General features: G+C 41.3%; 1 protein-coding gene across 12 annotated transcripts in view; it reads left to right on the plus strand.

Annotated features, from left to right (window-relative positions):
* The window catches only part of LAMA2 (laminin subunit alpha 2), a 1,150,433-nt gene that overhangs the window by 603,983 nt on the left and 523,806 nt on the right, over positions 1-22,644 (plus strand). For all 12 annotated transcript variants that reach the window (XM_068231524.1, XM_068231529.1, XM_068231525.1 and 9 more), the window contains one exon: positions 1,268-1,354. In XM_068231524.1, coding sequence (XP_068087625.1) covers positions 1,268-1,354 — 87 coding nt within the window. The remainder of the gene's footprint in view (positions 1-1,267; positions 1,355-22,644) is intronic.

Below are 22,644 nucleotides of genomic sequence, written 5' to 3' on the forward strand. Positions count from 1 at the left end.
CGCTGTGCGCTCTTGATGACATTAGTAGGATCGAGGACACGGCAATGCAGGCGCACTGGTTTTCTGACTTTAAAGTCTGAAATTCCAGAAGTGAACCGGAGGCGGGCCCAGAGCATTGGGGAGTGGCTGCGCGGGCACAGGATGTCTGCGGGGGACCATTAGAAGCCCCGGGTAAGTTCAGCTCATTTTCCCCCGACCCCCCTACAGTATCCCTTTAACTGACTCTCAGATGGGCTCACAATCTAATCTTTACCATAGTCATACGTCTATGTATGTACGTATCGTAATATAGTATATGCATAGTGGTCTAGGGAAAATGTAAGGGTAGCTAATTAACTTATCTGTATGTTTTTGGGATGTGGGGGGAAAATGGAGTGCCCGGAGGAAACCCATGCAGACACGGGAGAGCATACAAACTCTTTGCAGATAGTGCCCTGGCAGGGATTTGAACCGGGGACCCCCAGCACTGCAAGGCCCAATAAACTACTTCTTTTTCATCGACTTTTAATTGATAATCCAAAACTTTTGGCTGAGCTTGTTCAATTCCTTATTTTTATCAAATCAATTATGCAAGTGATTTAAAATAAAATGAATACTGTTTGGGGACCTTTTACAATCTAATCAGAAAAAGAGTGTTGTTGAATGCATTTATAGCCAATGAAAGCTGTTATCTGGTTATTATCTTTTGTTCTTCCTACAGGTTTTTATGCCACTATAATACAAATGGGAACTTTGCTTAGTAAGAAGTTAATATAATGGTTTGGAGATTAAAAAATAAATAAAAATGCATTGTTTTCTCTAAATACCGTATATAAAGGAAGATGTATTCAACAAACTGTTAATGCTAGTTGGGATCCTTTTCATGAGAAATTATTGCATTGTTCCCTTTCATTGAGAATAAGTTGCATAGTAAGAGAAAGTATATTTTGGCCAAGGCCTCCGGGGCACAGACAAGCAGCTGTACATTCCTGCTTATTCACTGGTGGTGAACAGGATCTGTGACAGGCTAAAGTAAGCCTCATCATAACATGCCATTGGGATGCTGCCACTCACTATGCTATATCCAGTGTCGTCAGAAATAGTAGGGTCATTCCAGTGACTATTGGCTGGAGCCACAGCTAAATGTGTGTGTCTGAGGCAGATAGGGTATTCCTGGGTCTTCATGTCTCCCGAGTAATGACTGCTGAACAATACCTGCAACTATGCTGTTAACGTTTGTTTTTTTCTCATTTCTTTGCTATGATCTGTCTTCCTGTCAACAACAAAGCTTCAGCCCCACATGCCACCTGGACCCAAGTCGTGGATTAATTTGTGATGCCTGTCCTCCTGGATATGCAGGACCGCGCTGTGAACGGTAATGACATTTTCCATTGTGCTGGAACCTAATATTAGACTCAAACCTGGATTTCTAAATAGTGCAGATTTTTTTTTTTTTTTGCAGGTCTTGATTAAACTTATGTAAATATAGAAAATGTTTTACTCAGAAACATTTTTGTATGCTTAAAATGTTTTCGGATTGCCAGTAGTTAATTATACTATGATGATTCTGCAAGTGATCAGATAATGTAGATACTTCACTTCTTAACTGTCAATTGAGTATACATAGCATGCCCTGTTTGATATGGTAGCTTATTCACTGGCTTGCATAGTAACGTGCAGCTGCACAATGAACTAAAACTGATAGTAAGCAGCCATAATACACTCTGTATACTGTGACTTTACTAAAGGTGCCCATATATGGTACAATTTTTCATTTTTTCTGATTAGATAATTTAGTTCAATTATTCCGTTAGACCGAATATAAAGATTTTTCCAGCATGTCCGATCAGATTTTTCTCAAAAAAATGGGATAATCGTTCGAATTTCTTGATCGAAAAAAAAATATTTTCAACTTTCATTCGATTCGATCATTTAGATCAAATAAACGGGAAAATCGAACGTTTTTATTGTATCGTGTATGGGCACCATAAAACTCTTGAAGCACACTGGGTCAAAGAAAAAATGCCCGAGGTATGATGTTTATCGTTATGTCATTACCAGCATCTGCACTTATGGTGCCCATACACGATACAATAAAAACATTTGATTTTCCCGTTTATTCGATCTAAATGATCGAATCGAATGAAGGTTGAAAATATTTTTTTTTGATCAAGAAATTCAAACGATTATCCAGTTTTTCTTTTTTTTTTAGAAAAATCTGATCGAACATGCTGGAAAAATCTTTATATTCGATCTAACGGAATAATCTAACAAAATTACCTAATCGAAAAAAAAAATGAAAAATTGTACCATGTATGGCCACCTTAAGGCTCCTTTCACATTGGCAACAATAATGTAGGCAATGCTAGATTTGCTATTTGTGCAACAATCTCTACTGGCTGTAACTGGCGGAACCACCAATAAAATTGTCATGGGTTGCCATTGTATGCCAATTTTGTGTGTGGTCTGGTATTAGTCATGGGGAGAATCCAAAGACATAACAAGAGAAGTTGTTTAGGTGATACCTTTAATGACTAACGGTACAAGATTTCTTTGCAAGCTTTCAAAAATTTAAGTTTCTTCTTCAGGCATGTTACAGAACATGATAAGAACGATATAAAGTAATGTCACATACAAAAGTTTATATATGATTTTCTAGGGTATATTAAAAACTGATACCATGTTATACCATGTCAAAAAGTGGAAGACTGTAACATGGTGGAGCTTGCATCCTATCACAAACACCAACATTTGTTATGTCTTCAAATATGACAATTTTATCACTCTTTGTTGAATATACCGCTGTATCTGTTTTATCTCACATGTTTTCTCTCCTTACCTGTCTGTTTCATGAGTTTCCTCTCTTTAGTTGTCTTGACTCACACTACCAATGACTAGAGGTGAGCTATGAGTAACTCCGCTGCTTATAACCCAAATTACAAGTAATACTTGCTGGTCGCGGGGTTAACTTTCCCATGTCGCTCCCTATATCCGATGCACTTCACTTGTGTTCACTCCTGTTCCATGTCACTCCCATGCTTTCTCCTTCAAACCCAGAAGGTGGAAGCATAGGAGTGACGGGGAACACGAGTGGGGTGCATCGGTTATAGGCATGGGTAAGTTAACCCTTCCTCTGCCGCGGCCAGCAAGTTGTACTTGTAATTTTGATTATGAGTGGCAGAGCTACTTGTAGATCACCTCTACCGATGACAAAGTAGCAGGAAAAGTGAGCATTGCTAGGGTACCTTATTTTGTATTGTGCTAAGTAGATCAATGAAAATTGGTGTTCCGCTGCCTGAACATGGTAATCTTACCGTAGTTTGATGAATTAGGGTCATAGACCTCTATTATTAACTTTCCTTCTGAGTTCTCTCAAAGGAGATACTTTCACACCTTTCAGTAAAACATACTTAAAACACCCAGCAAGCAAGAAAATATTCAGAAGTTTAACATTACTTATCTACCTTCTTTTTTGACACTTTTTAAATTGCCAGGTGGAAAAAAAAAATATTTTCCAGATAAGATAAAAATGTATCTCCTTTGAGAAAAATCAGAACAGTTAATTAAAGGAATCATCAGACAATAAGGAGAAAATTACCCGTGACTTCCTCCAGCCCCTGGCAGCCGATATGTCCCGGGATCCTCTCCATTGTAGATGCCGACCTCGCCAGGCCGGCATCTACTGCACCTGCACGAGAGCCACTCATGGTCACGCTGATGTGGTTCGGAGTGTATTGCACAGGCACAATAGTTCTGTGCCTGCGTAGAACACTCCAGAACATGTGAGAGTGATCACTAGCGGCACTTGCGCAGGCGCAGTAGATGCCAAACTGGCGAGGTCGGCATCTCCAATGGAGGGAATCCCGCGACACTGGAGCTGCGGCAAGGTTCTTACCGGCTGCCAGGGGCTGGAGGAAGCCTCGGGTAAGTAGATCTAATTTTCTCTTTATTGCCTGATGATTCCTATAAATAAGGGGTCATATTAGGGCGTACCAATAGACCCTGAAAGGAATGCAGTCGAAGGGGGGCCCAGAAGCAGCAGGGGGTCCTGTAGGGGAGAAGTTTATTTTTGCTGTCCTGAGAGACTGGCAACTAAGAGCACGGCGAGAAAAAGCTTTCTGTTCTCTGCACAATTGTTCTAATGACTGCATCTGCTCTGCCACTGTTAAGGTATTATACAAAGTTTTGTAGACAGTCCCTATTCAGTGTTCAGCAGAGTCGTGTGTAAAGTGCTGCTCTACTCCCCAGCCTTTCTACCACTCCTCAAGTGCTATAGTGATGTTTGAGGAGTCTAGGCACTGAGAAAAAAAGCTTTTTGTTCTCTGCACACCATGTGTGTCTGTATGTGTGAAAACATGCACATTTATCACAGAAGCTAATGTAATTGGTATTGATAATTGATAGAGAAAATGTGTGCTGTGCTTCACTGCTGTCAGTTTTTATCTGCATGGGGAAAACACAATCAAGTGCGCACTAGCCAATTGAATAGCATTGGTTCTAAGTTTACTCATGCAGGAAATGGGAGGGGGGTTGTAAAAAAAAGGGGGGGGGGTAGAATTGTAGGGGGGCCAATCCAAAGTTTTGCAGGGGGGCCCACTGATTTCAAGCTATGTCCCTGGGTCATATCCTTTTTTATCACATTATTTATTTCTCTCTATAGTTGAGGGGAAAAATAAATAAGGTGGGATAATTAATGAACTAGTTTTTTAAAAAATCATCTCCATGATATCTAAAGTGTAGTATCCTACAGCATCAAGTCATATTTACATTTATTGTTACAGACATGGTGGCTCAAAGGGCAATGTACAAATTTAGCTGGAAAAAATAAATGGTTCCTTTCACTTAATGCTCTGTGTATGTTCTATTAAACAGTAGTAGACACATTTTTCAAATTCATTAGCTAGACCTGCCAGACTGCCCTACTCTCCATTTCCAAAGATGACCAGACTGACCTCTATTTAGGAGGGTGGGGAGACAATTACTGTGACATAAACATGACCCCCAAGCCGTAATTCAAAAAGCACCAGAGTTCTGCAGTCATGTGACACCGGATGTTTCTATCACATGATGTGAATAGGTGCCACATATGTGGCCAGTGGCCACTCATGTGTCAAGAATGATAGCATGTGGATTCCCTTGTCCTACTAATAATACTATTAATTTGGCTTGTGCTGATTGGGGTTTCCTGAGAAGCAATAGTGATATTGTAAGATTTTATTTACTATAGCACTAGTAAGCTAGTTAAGGATTCTATAGATCATGTCAGTAAACTTAAAAAAAAAAGTCAACCACCTGATATCAGCGTGATGGGAAAAAAAGTGTGGTGGTGGGAATCTAAAATGTTTCAGTCAAGTTTGTTAGTTATGTGCTCATTTATTAAAGTACAGTAGAAGAACGCCTGTCTATGATATTCAGTGCAGTATCCGATACAGGTGACTACAGTATTCACAGGATTTTTTTTTTTTAATTTTTGGTAGACTGATTTACTTTGATTGAATCTATCAGCACTCTATTATTTACTGCACGACTCATCAATAAGCTTTTGGTCGCATTCACAGTGGGACGTTATGGGCGCGCGTTATAAAGTCTTACTTTAAATGTAAATGTTACGTTGTGGTAGCTCACTGCTTGCAGTGCGTTACCTGTTAACGCAGACACGTTGCGACTTTGACGTCGCATTAAAACGCAACATCCCACTGTGAATGCGACCTTTGATAACTTTTCATTCACAATTCACAAACTGATGACCTATTTAGCTATGTACAGCACTAAAAAGAACAAAACTGATAGAATAGTGGTTTGATTGATATTTGATCAGAGTTCTGATTGATATCAAGTGACCCAATGTGCTGCATGTACTGAAATTGTCTAGTCGGTTTGTGGTTATGTAGTGATCGACCATCCGTGTATGGCTAGCTTAAGTCTATACTTTGAGTTTTCCATCATTAGGCTGTGTTAATAGACTGCATAGGATGCTAATCAATGAGAAAGAGTTGAGGGATCTTGGGAAATGATTTTTATTTGTGATATTACAGTACTTTTTAGTGTGTTACATATTGAGATGAGTATGATGCAAATATTACTGCCTGTTAAATATTGATTTGAAGTGGTACAGTGTATTTTAAGTCCATTCTAACTTTAGAGCAGTAAACTTTCACATGCAGCAGCTGAAATACACTGCTCTAGAGGTAATGTTTCAACTGCAAACTTCTTACGGGAGTCTTACAAACAGAGGAACTAGCTTATGAAGTCACCCATCGTAAACAGAAATTCGCCTTCTTAAAATGGAAGGTATTTGGTTTAGGTTAGAGCGAGCATATGAGGTACCCCCGGAGATGAATTAAGATGTAATGGGGCCCTAGGCAAGGTAGTATATTTGGGGCCCCCTTGTGGTTGTTTTGGTATGCTGTAGTGGAGAGAAGGTCAGAAAAGGTGGCTATTGGACCCCTTGACACCCACTGGGCCCCAAGCACCTGCCTAGGTTGCCTGGTGGATGACCCTGATCTGGGTGCCAGAGTACCCAGAGGTACAGATTGCCCAGCAAGCTCATGGTGAATCAGAACTCCTAGAAGTGTCTAGGGGGGTAAAATGGACTAAAAATCCCTCTTGCTAAAATGTTATACAACACATAAAGGTGTGGACCTATTTCCAGAGGTGTCACTAGGGTTGGTGTCACCTGGTGCGGAAACTTATGGTGTCACCACTCTTTTACCCCATGATCCTCAAACCTCACCAGACTAAACAAAACCAATAATACTTTTACATTACGTTACTAACATTTGTTGAAACCTGAACCTCTTTGCAGTAGGAGGAGAGAGGGGTTGGAAATTGTTATACTGGACAAACTTTGCTATAGGGGGTGGGGTGGGGGAGACGGACCATGCTTGACACACTTGATATTGGAGTTGTGTGGTTGGATAGAACACCTTTGCTAAGGGGTGAATAGAGGGTTGTGTCACAAGCCTGAATGAAGGAACAGGGTTTTGACCACAGTTTGCAGTATACAGACACTGAACCAAGGAATATGGTGCAAATATAAGTTTTATTGCCAAGCAATAATGCAAGCATACATACAACCGTGAATGTAAATATGATACAAACCCATGCACAGCACACAATATATACAATAACCCAGGAAAGCAGTGGTAAATATATATAACACCCTGACTATATAACTATCTAAATATATACAGTCATAACAGCAAATATATACAGGATAATATATACACAATCGCAGTACAAAAGGGATCAGGCAGAATATCAGAGTCAGCAGGTGAGCAAGGTCAGCAACAAATTATCTGAAATGCATGGTACCAGGGATTAGGCAACAGCAAGGTCTCAGACAGAAATAACAGGGTTCGGCAACAGGAAGGCATATACAGAGATCAGGGCAAGGAACAGGAACCAGGATGTCCAGAAACTCAGACCTGGGAGTTCAAAGTTCTGGCAAACAGTAGGGGGGAAGAGGCAGGACTTAAATAGTCCTTTGTGAAAGTGAACACAGGATGCAGCTGGTGGTGAGTAATTGCAATAAACGCCTGAACCACCCGCAGGCCAGATCAGGAACTTTGTGGCAAGTCTTTGTGAGTGAACAGCCACCTGCTGTTGGATTGTAGAACTGCAGGTCTGTTCAAAAGTCCATTGAGCCCTCTGCTGGTGACACAATGAAAGTTCCAGGCATTCCATGCCAATACTGCCACCAGTAGGAAGGAGCAGGCAGTGCACAGTTCCTAATAGGATGTCAGGGTGATCATCATGTAGCCCAGGTGGCCTCCAAACTCTGTTATCAGCTCAGCATGAGGGAGAAGTACATCAGATACTAGCCTGGTCTATACTTACATAGCCTTACTTCACTCTCCCTTAGTTTGGAGCTTGGTGTCACTCCCTCTGCAGGTAACACTTGGTGCAGGCCACACATACCCCCCATAGTGACACCACTGCCTAACCCTAAGACCCCATGGTGGTGCCTAACCCTAAACTCCCCCAAAAGCTTTCCTCCCCCCTCTACCACAAAGCCATGATGTGCGGCAATCAAGGTACATTTTGGCACCAGTATTGATTTGAAATAGTACTGAGCACTGGGGCTTGTGGAAATGCTAATAGCAGCATTTCATTGTGGAATAGTGGCATTGTGTAAATGCAAATAGCGGCATTGCATTGCGGCATTGTGACGGTGCATTGTGGAAATGCCTGCGGAAATGCAAATATCGGTTTTACATTGCAAAATAGCGGCATTGTATTGCAGAAATGCAAGGCCAACATTTGCATTTCCGCAAGCCAGCGCTGATATTTCAAATCACTACCACTAATCGGGCACCTCCAGGTGCCGAAATTTACTTTGATTGATGCATATCATGGCCATTACAAAAGCCACAATTTGCGGCAAAGAATGTAAATGTGGGAGCCCTGAGGTGCCCGATAGCATCCACCGCCGTGTGCCCAACTTTTATTTCTTTGTCACTATGCTCAGGTTTTATAATAGGTGCCTGTTTTGCCACCATTTTTCCAAAAGGACTCTTCTGCCTTTTTTTTTCCTGCTTTGCAAGCTGACTTGGTCAGTGTGATGCTGATTGGGTCAGCCAGTAACATACGTTATCCAAAAATGATTAAATGCTTTATGCACTTTGCATAATGCCCACTATATTTTGTGTCTACCTGTCTGTGCACTGTTAAAGGACAACTGATAGTAGAGGGATATGGAGGCTGCCATATTTATTTTCTTTTAGACAATACCAGTTGCCTGGCCCTGTCGATCTATTTGGCTGCAAGAGTGTCTGAATCACACCAGAAACAAGAATGCAGCTAATCTTTTCAGATCTGACTATAATGTCATATACACCTGATCTGCTGCATGCTTGTTCAGAGGCTGTGACTAAAATTATAAGAGGCAGAGGATCAGCAGGACATCCAGGAAACTGGTATTCCCTAAAAACAAATAAATATAGCAGCCTCCATATCCCTCTTGTCTCTTTAAATTCAACCCAAGGTGAAAATAAACTGTTTAGATAAACAATTATATTTATACTCCTACTCCTAAAAATGACTTTGTTAAGCATCCCAGGGTTTTCTTTTATATTTAATCATTTGCAAAGCAGGTTAATTTGTTTACTGTCTCTAATCAGTGGCAGCCTACTAAGTGTCCTAGAGTTAGAAAAAGGTCAATAGTTCATGTATTTTATCTCCCCCTGCCCTTATGGCTGTAATCTGCTTATCAGTGATGTTTTCTATATTCCCAACACAGTATGGACAAAACAGAAGCTGTCACTTCCATGCCTAGAAATTAACTCTTTCAGGCAGCAAAATAAAACAAGTCAAACAGCCTGATTATAACTTACAAATATGTATTGCACTGTACATACACGTTTATCTCATCATGTCACGTGTCGCCTTGGGTACACTTTAAGTTTAGTGAATAAGGGCCATTGTTACAGACATGGATTTGTACTTGTGCCTGCTTTAAAACATTATAATTAATAAAGGTATGTTGGGTATCCATGCTTCAGCTGTCAGTCAGGTAAAGGCATAACCTGCTGATTAAAATGACTTGAACCAGAACACTTGTGGCAAGGCCTATGATACTCTTGAGGTCCAAATAAGAGAAACTTCAGACAAAGATCCTGTTTGGTGTTTCTTCAGGGGATGTGAGGGCGATTTTTCTTTCCCACAGGATTCAGTGCATTTACCTCAGAAATTACTGCCAAAATACAATAAATGTCTCAGGTGCAGACCACTCCTGCTGCTGCTCTAAAATTCTATTACACATAACAGAACATTGACAGGATGAGGTGGAGAATGTTGCATTAGCAAAGGTTTATTGGGGGAAGGTGGGTTCCTATGCCATGTCATTGCTAGGATGGGAAGGTTTTTGTTTTCTTTTTAACATTGGAAGGGCTTAGATTGGGGAGAGATTGCTAGAACATGTTGGGGGATATTATTTTATACTAGGAACCTTAGCCAGTTTATAAAACGGGCTCTAGGTCTGTCACCCCCACCCAGGGGCGCCTCTGGTCATTTTGTCACTCCAGGCAAGGAGTCCTGTGGCGCCCCCCCCCCCCCCCCCCCCCGCCCTCTCCATGAAAGTATTCGCAATGCGGCAGCTTTTCACCAGAAAATAATCGTATTACAGTAGTGGTTCAGCGCAATACTACGAGCCCCTGATCTACCGCCACTATACCACTGTGTCCAATTGTAAAAATGTACTGCTTGATTGTACTTTTGGTACATTTTTGCCATGGATTGATTGAAATTCTGATCGATGTGGTGGTTGATAATCGCCATATTCGATCATTTTGAAAGAGTCTGTAAAAATGAATGCATGTATTGACAGCTATAGGCTAGGGTTACTAATAACAAGATTGGGTGATTCAATTGTAAGGGTAAGATTGGGGGGGTGTCAAAGTAGAGAGTAACAAGGAACATTTATTATTACTTTTTTCCTGGCGGACTCAGTGCTGACTCGCTCAGTAGGCAGTAGCAGTGTTAGGGAGTCTTGCCCAAGGTCTCCTACTGAATAGGTGCCAGCTTACTGAGTAGGAAGAAGCAGAGATTTGAACCCAGGTTGCCTGTGCGAGAGGCAGAGCCCTTAACAATTACACTATCCAGAGAGAAGAGGAAAAGCACTTTTATTTTGCTTTCCTTTAAGACAAGAAGACAGCCAGCACTAGGGGAAGGGGGGAATAAAAGGTGAATGAGGGAGAGAGGAGGAGTGGAGAGAGACTGAGAATAGCCTGAGATGGAGCAGACAGCTTATCTGTATTGCAGCCACATCACACAGAGGCGACTTGCCTGTAATGTGTCGCCTGTCCTGCCAGTCTCTTACACAAGGCTGCAGCAGCCCTCCTGGAGTCTAAGGACTGTCTAAATCTTTTCAACCTGTGTAATACATACCTCCCAACTTTTTGAGATGAAAAAAAGAGGGACACTTCTGCCATGCCCCTGCCACACCCCTGATCACTCCCCCGTCACACCCCTAGTCACGCATACCATACAGATTTCATAAGAAAAATATGTTGTTTTATAATTCAAACCACACTGGTCCTTTCTATCCTGGGTCATTTTCCTTCATATTAAGGTTTTAAAATTAGTAATATATCAATGTAAAGGATGGGAATACAGTTTACAGTCAAACACATTTTTAGTAGAGATATATATATTTACATAGAAAGAGGGACAAAATCCTGAAAGAGGGACATATGAGGAGGAAAGAGGGACAGAGTGACAGGGCTCCCAAAGAGGGACTGTCCCTCCAAAAGAGGGACAGTTGGGAGCTACGACCTTATCTACCTGACCACATGCAGTCTTTACAATGGTGAGAAAGCAGACAGTTTTTTTTCTAAGGACACTGTAGGAGGCAAGCCTCTCTTCTGCATCATGCTGTGTACATTTACCAGCTTGCCATCAAATTGTACATTTATTTCCCTCAGCCAGCCTAGTGCTTCACATTGTTGGCTCTCCATAAACCACAGACTTAAGCCTCATCTACACGGGTAGATGAGGCTGCGATCCGGCGGCTCGATTCGCCTCTTTCGCGTCCCCGCTCGCCGCGCGTGCACCGCATTCGATTCCCCGCCGGCGCCGCTTATCTTCCGCTCGATTCCCTGCCATTGTCCTCTCGCGGGGAGTGAGCAGGGAATCGGCGGAAGCAAGATCCGTCCTGTCGGATCTTATCAATCGAGCCGCATCAGCGGCTCGATTGATAAGGAACATCGCGGCCGCATCTACGCGTGTAGATGTGGCTTTCTACTGTACTGGCAGCAAGGGGAAAAAAATCTCACTCTTTCCTCCTGGCTAGTCCTGTTCTGGAATGCACACAAAGACACCATCCTCCTCTTAAGTCATAAGGAGGGGCGGGCAGGACAGGAGTCACACAGACACACTCTAGATCCTGAGATAACACTAACATTGGGGAATGCCATACAAAGTGTTGTAGACAAAAGGTTTGTAGATTCCTTATTTGAGGCAGAGCAGTAGAGGCTTTCATTAGAACTTTTTATCTCCGTTCCCTGAGTTTTCAGCCTCTAAGGACAGGAAAAATAAACTTTTTTTTCCCTCAAAGCCGCCCTGCAATAAATCTGTCGCTCTAGGCAATTAGCTGGTCAGCTGGTCTCTAGAAGCGCCTCTGCCCCCACCACCTGTCAGCATGCGAGTGGCGAGTGCCTGCCACGCCCGTGTTCCTGCTGCGTGCACACATCCGGCCAACCCCCTGGCTGTCCTGATCCCGTCCCAACAACGGCTGTCCCTGTGGCACATGCGCAGTAGCGCAGACACAGGGATACACACATGGACATGGGACGCAGAGACACGGGGTTTTATTAGGTAGGATTGTGAAAGGCTTATATTAAGGGGAGTGCAAATACATGTGTGAGGAATAGTTTTTGTTTAGGCTGGATTTCAGTGTACAAATAAGGGTAGCATTTGAACACTTGATAAGATATTTCACAGTATGTATATATATATATATATATATATATATATATATATATATATATATATATATATATATATATATATATATATATATATATATATATATACCAAGAGCACAGAGGTTGAATTCCAGCTTTTGAGGGTCTTATCCATGTCAATGTTTAGGATGGACTGAGAAATGGAAAAAATGTGTTATACTTGTTGAACCACGCCTTTACTGATTCAGTCCCATCCATCAATTTGAGTGCAGTGTCCCTCACCTTCCTGCAATGAATTACGAATGAGGAATATTGTGATTTTTGAATGTTTCTCCTGCTCTAAATTCCCAGGCCGGTAAGAAAATACATTCTTTTGAGGAATGAATATACATGGGTGAAGCTATGGTACATGGAAGACCTAGGAAGCAACATTCTGAATTTGAAACTAATTAAAGCAGGCCATACATATTACAATCTGATCTGATTACAATCTCTTACCAGTTTGATTATATGGTCAGATAGGTTGTGAAACCTGCTGATCATTTCTTTCCAAAGTATCAAATAATAAAGTTGAAAAGTTTTAAAGTGACATATAAGCAAAAAAATATGATATAATGAATTGGCTGTGTAGTACGGATAATTACCAGAACATTAGTAACAACAAAAACATGGTCTCATATTTTTATTTTCAGTTACCAGTATATCTTTTTTTATATCATTGCATCATTCTCTAATATTTGCAGTTTACACATTACAATCAGCATTTTAAATGATTTCACAGGGCAGGCTAATGACTTTTTGAACTTTCCTCTGGAGGAAAAAACAAAATACAGTGACAGACAGTTGAGATAATAAGCTTCAGAAGACAGAGCTCTCTGTGACTTTGAAAGTCGGAGAGATCAGTGGCTCTTTTGCATAGATAACAACTGGAGTTTCTTGGGCCTGGTGCACACCAGAGGAGTTTTTCTGAGCGTTTTGAGTTTTTGAAACCTCCTGCTAATGTTATCCTATGTATCTATGCACACTGGCGCGATGAGGTTTTGTAAAAAACCCCATAGCATTACATTGGGAAGAGCTTATGAAAACTCTAGCATTTGGGGAGCTTTTCTGGTGTGTCTCAGCCCTTAAAGCTGATCCGAGATGAAAAACTAACTATAACAAGTAACTTGTCTATATATCTTATCTAAAGTTTAGATGGTTTACACAGCAAATCTAGCTGCAAACAGTTTTAATAGAATATGATTATTTATTCCTGTGATACAATGACAGCAGCCATGTTGTTTCTAAACATTACACAGAGGCAGGCTTATCTGTATCTTGAGCCATCAGCCTAATCCCCTCTCCTCCTCCCTCCTCCCCTCTGCCTATGAAATCAATGGCCAGTAACACCTCCCCTTCCTCCTGCCCAGACTGAGCTCCCATGAGCCCTTCCTACTACCAAGGCTCTCTGAAAACCTGTGGGTGTGTCTTTTTTAGTTTATAGGGAATTAGAGTATTAACGCAAAAACAAAAAAGTATTTGGCTTGAGGAATGCCCTATAAACAATAGGAAAGGAACACAATTATGCAATGTGTAAAAGTTCACCTCAGATCCACTTTAACTCTTCCTGTACTGGAAACAATATTAGACTCATATCTCTGTTTCTAATGTTTTATTTCTTAGCTGTTCTACACCTACAAATCATTATATCATAAGTTTATTTTCACTTCAGATTCCCTTTAAGTGCTTATCAGAATGGTGATTTCATTCATGGGCACCTGTGCATTTGATCACAATTTAGTTTCCAGCCAGGCATTCTAATTGAAAAGCTAAACAAATCTATTTATAGATTGTGTATGGCTAGCTCTTGGGTGCAGTTGGAAGTGGAAGTCAGTGCTCGGCCAGCTCCACACTCTTAACTACTGAAAACAAATACTCTGAGTTTCATCACCTTGCAGGGGGATGCAGAGAGGTAATCAGGATGTAGGCTTTGCACAGCTATTTAGTCAGTGGTAAGCCTACTCTGTGCAGGTAGAAGGATGTGGTGAAAAGGGTGAAAAAACACAGATACAGTTATAAATAGTATGAAGAATGGTCTTGGTAGTGTATACAGGTAGTCCCTGACTTACGAACAACCCGCCGATATGAACGGCATGGATTGTCTGTTTGCATGGGAACAAGGCAAAAAAATTGTTTTCAAATTGGACTTGTAAAATCAAAGAAAAAATGGCTTTTAAACTTCTATAAACAGGTACAAAGGGCAGAGGTGACAGAGAGGGGGACACTGGAGGCACAGGGGGCACAGAGGAGGTATAGGGGACAGGGATGGCACAATGTTCCGACTTAAGTACAGATTCAGGTTAAGAAGAACCAACAGTCACTATCTTGTTTGTTAACTGAGGACTACCTGTACTGTAAATCGTTTTGGTAATGTTTCTATTTTTTTTTAAATGCTTTGCAAAATATGATTTTAATATTAGGAGTATGAAGGGTTTACGGCAGTAATTTTAATTTCTGGCTAAAATGTGGCCACATTACAACTACTTTTCATGCCCTGCATTTAAAGAGACTCTGGAGCGAGTCTAAAGTCACTTTTTTTAACATGCAGTCATGTTAAGAACTATAACCCCTGCTAAAACGCTGCTATCCCATGGCAAAACGAGAGGTTTATACCCCCCAAATACCCTCTCCTATCTCCGGGGAGCGCTTCCTCATAGAGGCAGAGCTAATGGCTGTAGCTCTGCCTCTTGGCGCATCAATCCCCGTTATTCGCTGCCTCTCCCCGCCCCTCTCAGTCTTCCTTCACAGAGAGGGGCGGGGAGAGGCAGAGATCCACGTGGCGATTGACGCGCATGGAGGTAGAGCTGCAACTGAAAGCTCTGCCTCCATGAGCAGCAAAATCCACAACCAAGAAAGTAGTGGATTTTGCAGGGGGGATTTGGGGGGTATAGACCCCTCGTTTTGCCACGGGATAGCTGCGTTTTAGCAGGGGTTATAGTTTTTAACATGGCTGTATGTTGAAAAAGTGAATTTAGACTCGCTTCAGAGTCTTTTTAAAGTAAAACACCACTATTGCAGAAGGACATTCATTTCAGCTTATATCTACAGTAGATATATATTGCAGAGATCGATAGCAAACTTCATTTCATATTCCTCACACATAAACATGGAATACATGCACGTAGAACAAATCCATACCACAGAGTTCAAAATCGAAACTAGGATATGACCGTGTCCATGTTTGTTGCTGGTTAATCAATTTGTCCAGGGGTGGAAAATGAGCACCAAACTCCAACTTTGTTCAGCTAATTATTCCTACAGCAAGGTGGAAAGTTTCTAGGCTGTCTGTATTCATTAAAAGTCCAGATTCTAGGCTTTTAGACAAATGGCGTTTCATATTCAGCCAGTTTTGATACTTAAGAGATGCCTGAAAATGCAAACCTACTTTGCACATATTAGACTACAAAAAGTTGTTGTGCATCACTGATATGTTTGTAGCAATTTTAAATAAACACAGACTTTCACCACATAGTCTTACGTGGAAATATTTGTTCAGTTTTTGCATAAGTGAAAGACGTGGGAAGGTGTGGCAAAAAAAAGATCAAAAAGGTGAGAAAGCAAATTTTTCATTTTTAATTTCGGAAATTGGTGTACTGAAAGAAACAAATTATCTCATCAAACACAAAGTAAAAAGACGGGCTTGTTTCTATCCTAAGGTCATTGTAAAGATTTTACTAGTGTTTACTCTCCACACAAAACAGCTGGTTACTATAGAAACTATTATTGACCGTTTTCATCCAAATAACTTTTCCGTCAGTCAAGATAATTGAAAAGCCCATCTAAAACGTAGCAATAGTTTGCACCTGGAAGCTGTTATTGTACATATGGATCTGAAGAAGAACAAGTCATCATCTAACACCACTGACAGCGAACACTACACAACAGCTAAGCAGCCAGGCTACAGTTGTTTACACAAAATTGTCCAAATATGCTGAGAAACTATGAATCTACTCAAGCTTCGCTAAAGTTATATTTTGCAGGTTTTGGGTGTAGTAGGAGGCAATCAGAAAGTTATATTTTCTCACTTTAGCTCTATTATTGCAGTACTAGTCTTGCTTTTTGACATATAGACGGGATAATTTGCAAATTAATTCTGTTGAAAGTGAACATGAGATGAAAAAAAAAATGAATGAAGTAAACAATTGCATCTGTCCTCCTACTCCTAAAAAATACCTTTTTTTTAGATTTCTCAAAGCTTTATTTTATGTGTAAACATTTACAAAGCAGATTTAAAGCGGGCCTGAACTCAGAATGTCCTCTGCTCTAAAAGATACGCAACAGCATAGTAACCTTTAAACAAAAAACATTTCTTTGTTACAGCTTATACACATACAAAAAACATCTGCACTATTTTTTCTTCCTGATTCATGAAAGCAGACATATTGAGAGCATCCTGTGCTTTCAAATGAGCTTATCTGCCATCTCTGCCATGGCAGTCAGGTGACACAGGGAGAGATCACATTACAACTTGTGATTAGACACAAATGAGGAGGAATTAAACAGGCTAAATTCTCTAAATACATACAGGGTGCATTTCTCTGTTTTCCTTTTGTCCCGTGCAAGAGTTCAGGTTCACTTTAATGCTTTAAAGTCTCTGCTCAATTGCAGTTTCTCAAGAACTGACAAAATTTGCTGCATGCTTGGTTTTGGTTTAATTCAGGTGCCAAATAGACCAGTGGGACTGCCAGTAACTAGTATTGCTTAAAATTAAATAAATATGGCAGCCTCCATATCCCTCTCACCTTTGGTTCCCTTTAAAGGGAGTCTGAAGGCATTTAAAAAAAAACAACTACTCACCTAAAGAGGTGGAAAGCTCAGGGTCCTACAGAGCCTTCCCGCTCGTCTCATGGTCCCCGCATTCCAGCGCTGGACCCCTCGTTAACAGTCTCAGAGTGCTGCCGTAGACTGGCCACTCACGAGCACACACACTCGCACATGCGCAGTACAGAGCCGCCCGAGTGCTCCTAAAGACTGCCAAAGCCCCCACAGCTCGGGATTTCAATGGGGAGATCCTATGCTGGAACAAGCAGACCATGAAAGGAACGAGAAGGCTCTATTGGACCCAAAGCCTTCCCTCTCCTTAGGTGAGTATCTGTTTTTTTTTCTTCAAATGGCTCCAGACTGACTTAAACTAACTAACGACCGTGTCACGCCAATGGGCGTGACCGCAGTGGCAGCCCCAGGACCGCCTAATGCCAATTGGCATCAAGTCCTGGGGCCTGCTACTGCAGGAGATCGTGCGCAGGCTGCGCGCACATCTCCTGCTTGGGAGGTGGAACTCCGCCCCCGCCTTCAGTCTGTTAGACAGCTTTTGCTGTCTTTTTACTTAGTACAGTGCTGCGATCAAAGGCCCCTTCTCCTGTCCCCTCCTTTGGCTCAGGAGTGATCAGCTGTCATAGGCTGAAGCCTATGATAGTGGATCACAGTGATTGGCTGGCGGGGGGAAGGAGGGCGGTATTGAAAAAAGAACAATAAATAGTGACATTTATTATAAAAATAGAGTAATAAATATTTACAAAAATAAAAATAAAAACATCTGAGGGGAGATCAGACCCCACCAAAAGAAAGCTCTGTTGGTGGGGAGAAGAGGGGGGGGGGGGATCACTTGTGTGCTGAGTTGTGCAGCCCTGCAGCTTGGCCTTAAAGCTGCAGTGGCCAATTTGTGGAAAAATGGTTTTGTCTTTAAGGGGGTTTAACACTGTGGCCCTCAGGTGGTTAAAGGGCACTAAATTATTTTTAAATCCTGTGGATCCACATGTCAAATAAAGACAGAATCATATATTGTCCTTTGAAATGTGGTTCAGCAATAATAACTCTATATGCATACACACATATGTTAAGTGTATAGATCAGGGGTCTCAAACTCACGGCCCGCTGGCCATTTGCAGCCCTCGATACAATATTTTGTGGCCCGCGCCGGCAAAAGCTTCCTTATAGTTCCCTTCAGTGCTCCCAAGTATCACCTCTGCCCGCCCCTCTCACTCTTCCTTCACAGAGAGGGGCGGGCAGAGGCGGCGATGCGCCACGATTGACATCAGGAGGGGCAGGGCTGAAGCTGAAAGCTCTGCCCCTTCCAAGAAATGCCGGCAGATTGCCCCCCGGGGGATTTGGGGGCCCTGCAGCCCGTGTTTTGCGGCGGGGACACGGCGGATTACTTGTAATGGGAGCACTGAAGTGAACTATAAGGTAAAATAGGCAAAATAGTTAGCTTCAGTGTTAAATTGGCGGTAACTGCTCATTGACTTTTTTGTGAAATCCCTTATGCGGCCCAGCCTCATCCTGACTTTGCCTCCTGCGGGCCCCAGGTAAATTGAGTTTGAGACCCCTGGTATAGATGGTAGTTTGACAGGGCTAAGGGGTTCACAAACTTGCAACAAGATTTGTTATTTTATGAGCCCCAAAATATACAACATGGAATTCATTCACCACACTCATTCATTCACCACACCACACTGTACCAGGTTCACAGCACCATTCAAGTCTGGACCCCCAGTGTCACTTCTATCCTTTATTCTCTGCCCTACCATCCTGGATGTCATCACTTCCGCCAGCTGGCATCACCAACCTCTCTGGACTATAGAGAGCTGGATGGGTGTGTTGGGTTGCATTAAGCCAAACGTAGGAATGGTCGGGAATGCCAAGCATAGAACTTGGAAGCATTGGGCCAATCAGAGAATGCAGAATTTTTCAGCAAAATTAATTTCAGACCAATCACAAGACTGATTTTCCATTTTCGATTTCTGATTTTTCCGATTTTTTGGGAGTGTTTTATTAGTCATTTTTTTTGCATCAGAGAATGCAAAAAATGAAAAAACAAAAACGGAGTAACAGAAATTGAAAAAAACTGAAAATAAGTATTTTAATTGGTCTAAAATTAAGTTCTACGATTGTGGTAAAATTACTGAATTGCGCTAAATTGGATTTCCTTGGAATTCCGTTCTGTTTCCTGAATTCCAATCCGAAATGCGGACATTTCAATTCCCCAAAATCTGAATGAGCATCCCTAGCCACCAACCGCTAAGGAAAAGTAACGTTAGGCTGTATTATCTGTGGCTGCGCATCTGTGATTATTCTGAAAGCTGGGCATTCACTGTGGAATGAAAAGATAGAAGACCGAGAGCCCAATATAGTGTAATATGTATAGGTAAGATTGGAGGTATAAATAACTCGTAAGAATTATACTCACAAACCAGGGTTGCCAAGAAAGCAACCACTGTAAAGGCAGGTGGGGAGAACAAGCCTGTCCCCACTCAGGAGTAAAACGTCGCTCTCTGCGGATAGAGAATTTAAGGGTGGGTCACCCTTCCACCAAGGGTGGACTTCTGAATGCTTGCAGGTGTACAGAGGCGCCGAGAGGATAAAAAAGGCTAAAACATTTAAAATGTTTAGGTTGCGGCGGTGGACCGACTAACCACAAACTGACAACAAAGCTGTTGTTTTTTCAAAAATAAATATACATAATTTATTCAATTGCTCCCAATAGAGTCGCAACGCGTTTCACGGGCAAAGGGACCCGCTTCTTCAGGCAATAAAAACAGGAGCAACAACACAGCGTCTGGTCTGGTTGATGCTTGGCACCTCTGTGAAGGTGCAGAGGTGCCAAGCATCAACCAGACCAGACGCTGTGTTGTTGCTCCTGTTTTTATTGCCTGAAGAAGCGGGTCCCTTTGCCCGTGAAACGCGTTGCGACTCTATTGGGAGCAATTGAATAAATTATGTATATTTATTTTTGAAAAAACAACAGCTTTGTTGTCAGTTTGTGGTTAGTCGGTCCACCGCCGCAACCTAAACATTTTAAATGTTTTAGCCTTTTTTATCCTCTCGGCGCCTCTGTACACCTGCAAGCATTCACTGTGGAATACACAAGCAGTGCAACAACTCCAAACATTTGGAGATACCAGATAGCAGTAATTTTATTAAGAAAAATCCTTAAGCTTTCAAAAAATGTGAGTGCAGTTTGGTTACAGTACCGATGATTTCAATTTGAGGACTCAACAACTATTGCTAAACCTGGCAAGTATTTAATGATCTCCAAAAATCTGCTGGGTTGTAGTAATATAAAGTATGACCTGTTTAACCCATGTCTATAAACCATGACCAAATATTCTATTTTAATTGTGACTGGTAAAAGAGAAAAGTTTAGTTTCTATATAATTATGTTTGGATCTGTAAAAAATGTTAAAGCTGGTGCTAATATTTTCTGTGTACTTTTCTGTGTCTGCAAATGTTTTTCTAGTAACAACTATGTCGTGTTCAACTTCTTTGAGAAAAGAAAAGAAAATCACACCTATTTATCGAGTAGCAGGAGCTTGCTTGTCTTCTCGCTTTGGCAATTTTAAACTCACTGAGGCTCTTGCATTCTCTCAAAAGATGTTGTGTGTGGCTAAGCTAAGTGTATACACAGTCACATAGTCACCTGTTCTCACCCATCAGGCTTGCTGCTTCTCTTCCTGTTACTGTACTCTATTTTTGTCAGTTCTTTCCTGTCTGCTTCAGCAGTCATCATTCTCCAGTAAAGCGGCTGGCTGTGATGTTAATGATTTCAGAAACCAATCACGTCAGTACATTGTAGGATACGGTTTCCTCATTCAATACTGCTGAGAGCAAAATGAACACCAAGTCTAGCTACCAAGATAATGCAGCTTAAACATCAATACAAAAGTATATAGTAATAGCTAAATGAAATACAAAAGAAGTGTGAGTGTGTGTGTCTGTGTGTATGTACACACACACACACACACACACCACACACACCACACACACACACACACACACACACACACACACACACACACACACACACACACACACACACACACACACACACACACACACACACACCACACACACACACACACACACACACACACACCACACACCACACACCACACACACACACACTCTATTTCTTTGTTTTTCTATCTATTGTGACCTCTATGGGTATATGTGTTCTTCGATCTTGGGATCTATACAAAATTCTGCATATTAACTCACTGCCCATACAATTCTGTGGACCTATGAACATTAATGCGGTGTAATGGATCACCTTATTCTAACCTTCCGCATGCACACTTTGTATTGAAGTCTATGTCCAGTCTCCATTGCAGTTCATGCACATTATAAGGCATGCGTTATGCAACAGACCACTGTGAATCCAGCCTCAGTCCTTGTATATATATATATATATATATATATATATATATATATATATATATATATATATATATATATATATATATATATATATATATATATATATTGTATAGTATTTTTTATTTCTTTTCTTTTCTCACTCCTCACCCCTAATGATATGTGTCCTTCTTAATTGTGGGACCTCTAGCAAATGTTTAAAAGCTCTCTTATGTGGTTCTCTGGGTCTGTTGGAGCCACTCTTCCAGCACAGGAGCCCCCACTTCAAGTGCTTCTACCACTACTGGTACTACTTCACCAACCACTTTTCATATCCTCTTTAGTTTCCCTCTCTGGCATTGGTACTTTAACAGCTTTGTATGCTTCTCTTTTTTTCCATGATGTTTCTATCGTTTGACACCATCACCACATCTAGTTATTGTCATGTGGCAGCTATCACCATATCTGCTCCACATCTACTGCCACGTTGTCCACTTAAAGGAAACTTGAGCTGAAAATAAACGTATATGATAGTACACTGAATTTGTGCTAGCAATGATAAATAGAACTTTCGTAGAGTTTCAGGTTCTTATTTTATATTTAGGTGCTTACATTTTAATTCTGAACTGTAAAAAGGTGCAGTGTCAACCTGATGTAAAATGTGGTTCATTCAGCTCCCACACAGAGAAAGTATAACCTTTTGAACTGATTAGCATTATCCTGTTCTGCCTTCTATATTAAGGAGACCTCAGACCTATACCTACATAGATAAAGCTACAGTTTATTAACCCTTTCAATGAAGAAAATAAAAAAGCGAATACGGGCAAGTTCTTGGTAAGTTTGGTACAATATATGTGCCCATGTGTATCTCTTCCTATTACTTGTCCCTTCTGGTAAGCTTTAACTGGCCAAAGCCTTTCTGTATGTATCTAAAAGTTCCATAACTTCCATTAAAACCTCACCCTGCTTTTATCCACTACCAACTGGATTTAGACAGGTTTAGGCCATGCACTGTGCAGATTATCCTGTGCAGAATGCCCTGGTGTTCAGTGTCTGCTGTTTTTGCCTGTGATCTACTTCTTACCATTTTGTG

This window comes from Hyperolius riggenbachi, chromosome 4, assembly GCF_040937935.1.
Source record: "Hyperolius riggenbachi isolate aHypRig1 chromosome 4, aHypRig1.pri, whole genome shotgun sequence".
In the NCBI taxonomy this organism is placed as follows: Eukaryota; Metazoa; Chordata; class Amphibia; order Anura; family Hyperoliidae; genus Hyperolius; species Hyperolius riggenbachi.